Here is a 1226-nt window from a genome sequence, read left to right on the forward strand (position 1 = left end):
TGGCAGCAGCAGCAGCAGCAGCAGCAGAAGCAGCAGCAGTGGCAGCAGTTCTACTTGTGTCTACATCTTGTCTGTCGCTGCTGCCCTGCTTGTGCTGCTGCCGCTTCTTACTCGTTTCACCGTAAACCCTAAACCCTAGGCCGTAAACCCTAAACCCTAAACCCTAGACTCAAACCCCCGAAATTCAAATGAGGTTCTTTTCGAAATCTTCGCGCTGCTGCTGCTGCAGCAGCTCGCTGGCTCTGCTGCGCTGTGTGCGCGCACCCCAGCCCCTCCCCAGCCCCCAACCCCAAACCCTAAACCCTAAACCCTAAACCCTAGGCCACCAGCCGCAAAGGCCGGTGGTGCCAGTAAACAGTTTGCTGCGCCCTGCAAAAGATGCCAGCAGCAATATTATAAACCCCAGGAGCGCATGCGAGAAGAGACAACTGGTGGCACAGCACAGCGCCCCTACTTTGCATGCGCCAGACCCAATTGGGGGCCCCCGGGGGGCCCCCCTGGGGCTCTCGGGGGGCCCCCGGGGGGTCCCCCGGCTCGCTGGGGGCTTGGGGGGCCCCCTGGGGCCCCCCAGGGGCCCCCCTAGCGGCGCCTTGGCCGCTGGGGGGGCCCTCCGGGGCCCCCCGCTGCTGCTGCTGCTGCTGCTGCTGCTGCTGCTGCTGCTGCGAGGCCAGAAACTGCTGCTTCACCTGCAGCGAAGGCAGCAGGGGGCCCCCCATCTCGTGAGTTAGGGCCCCCGACCACAGGAGGCCCTCAGTGGGGGCCTCCGAGCCATAAGAAAAGGGTACTATTAAGACGCAGCAGCTCTCTAAGGGGGCCCCCGTCAGGTTCTCAGCAAAAACCTGCAAGGTTGTTACCTCCGCCAGGCCCACCTGCAGCAGCAGCAGCAGCAGCAGCAGCAGCGCAGCAATGGGCACAGCAGCAAAGGCAGCGGGAGCAGAACGGACAGTGCACAAGCAGCGCCGAGAGCTGCACAGAGGCACAAGCAGCAACAGCAGCAGCAGCAAGAGTAGCAGTAACAGCAGCAGCAGTAGCAGCAGCAGCACGTTTAGACCCACTGCAAAACAGCCTTTCCTTCGACTCAAGATGGGGGGCCCCCCAAGTGAGGGGCCCCCCACAGGGGCCCCCGGGTGCGCAAGGTATATGGGGCCTCCTGGGCCTTGTGCGGATGGCGGCGCTGCAACTGCTGCTGCTGCTGCTGCTGCTGCTGGACTGCGCACAAGACGTAG

At 63.6% G+C, this 1226-nt stretch overlaps 1 protein-coding gene across 1 annotated transcript in view; it reads right to left on the bottom strand.

The window, feature by feature from the left end:
- Positions 1-716, bottom strand: part of ETH_00037525 (uncharacterized protein) — a gene marked incomplete at both ends in the record, with an annotated part of 1660 nt that extends 944 nt beyond the window's left edge. Inside the window, one exon of the mRNA XM_013375984.1 lies at positions 455-716. Within this exon, the coding sequence (XP_013231438.1) occupies positions 455-716 (262 nt within the window). The remainder of the gene's footprint in view (positions 1-454) is intronic.
- Positions 717-1226: the final 510 nt, after the last annotated feature.

This window comes from Eimeria tenella, genomic scaffold, assembly GCF_000499545.2.
Source record: "Eimeria tenella Houghton genomic scaffold, Eth_scaff3057, whole genome shotgun sequence".
Lineage (NCBI taxonomy): Eukaryota > Apicomplexa > Conoidasida > Eucoccidiorida > Eimeriidae > Eimeria > Eimeria tenella.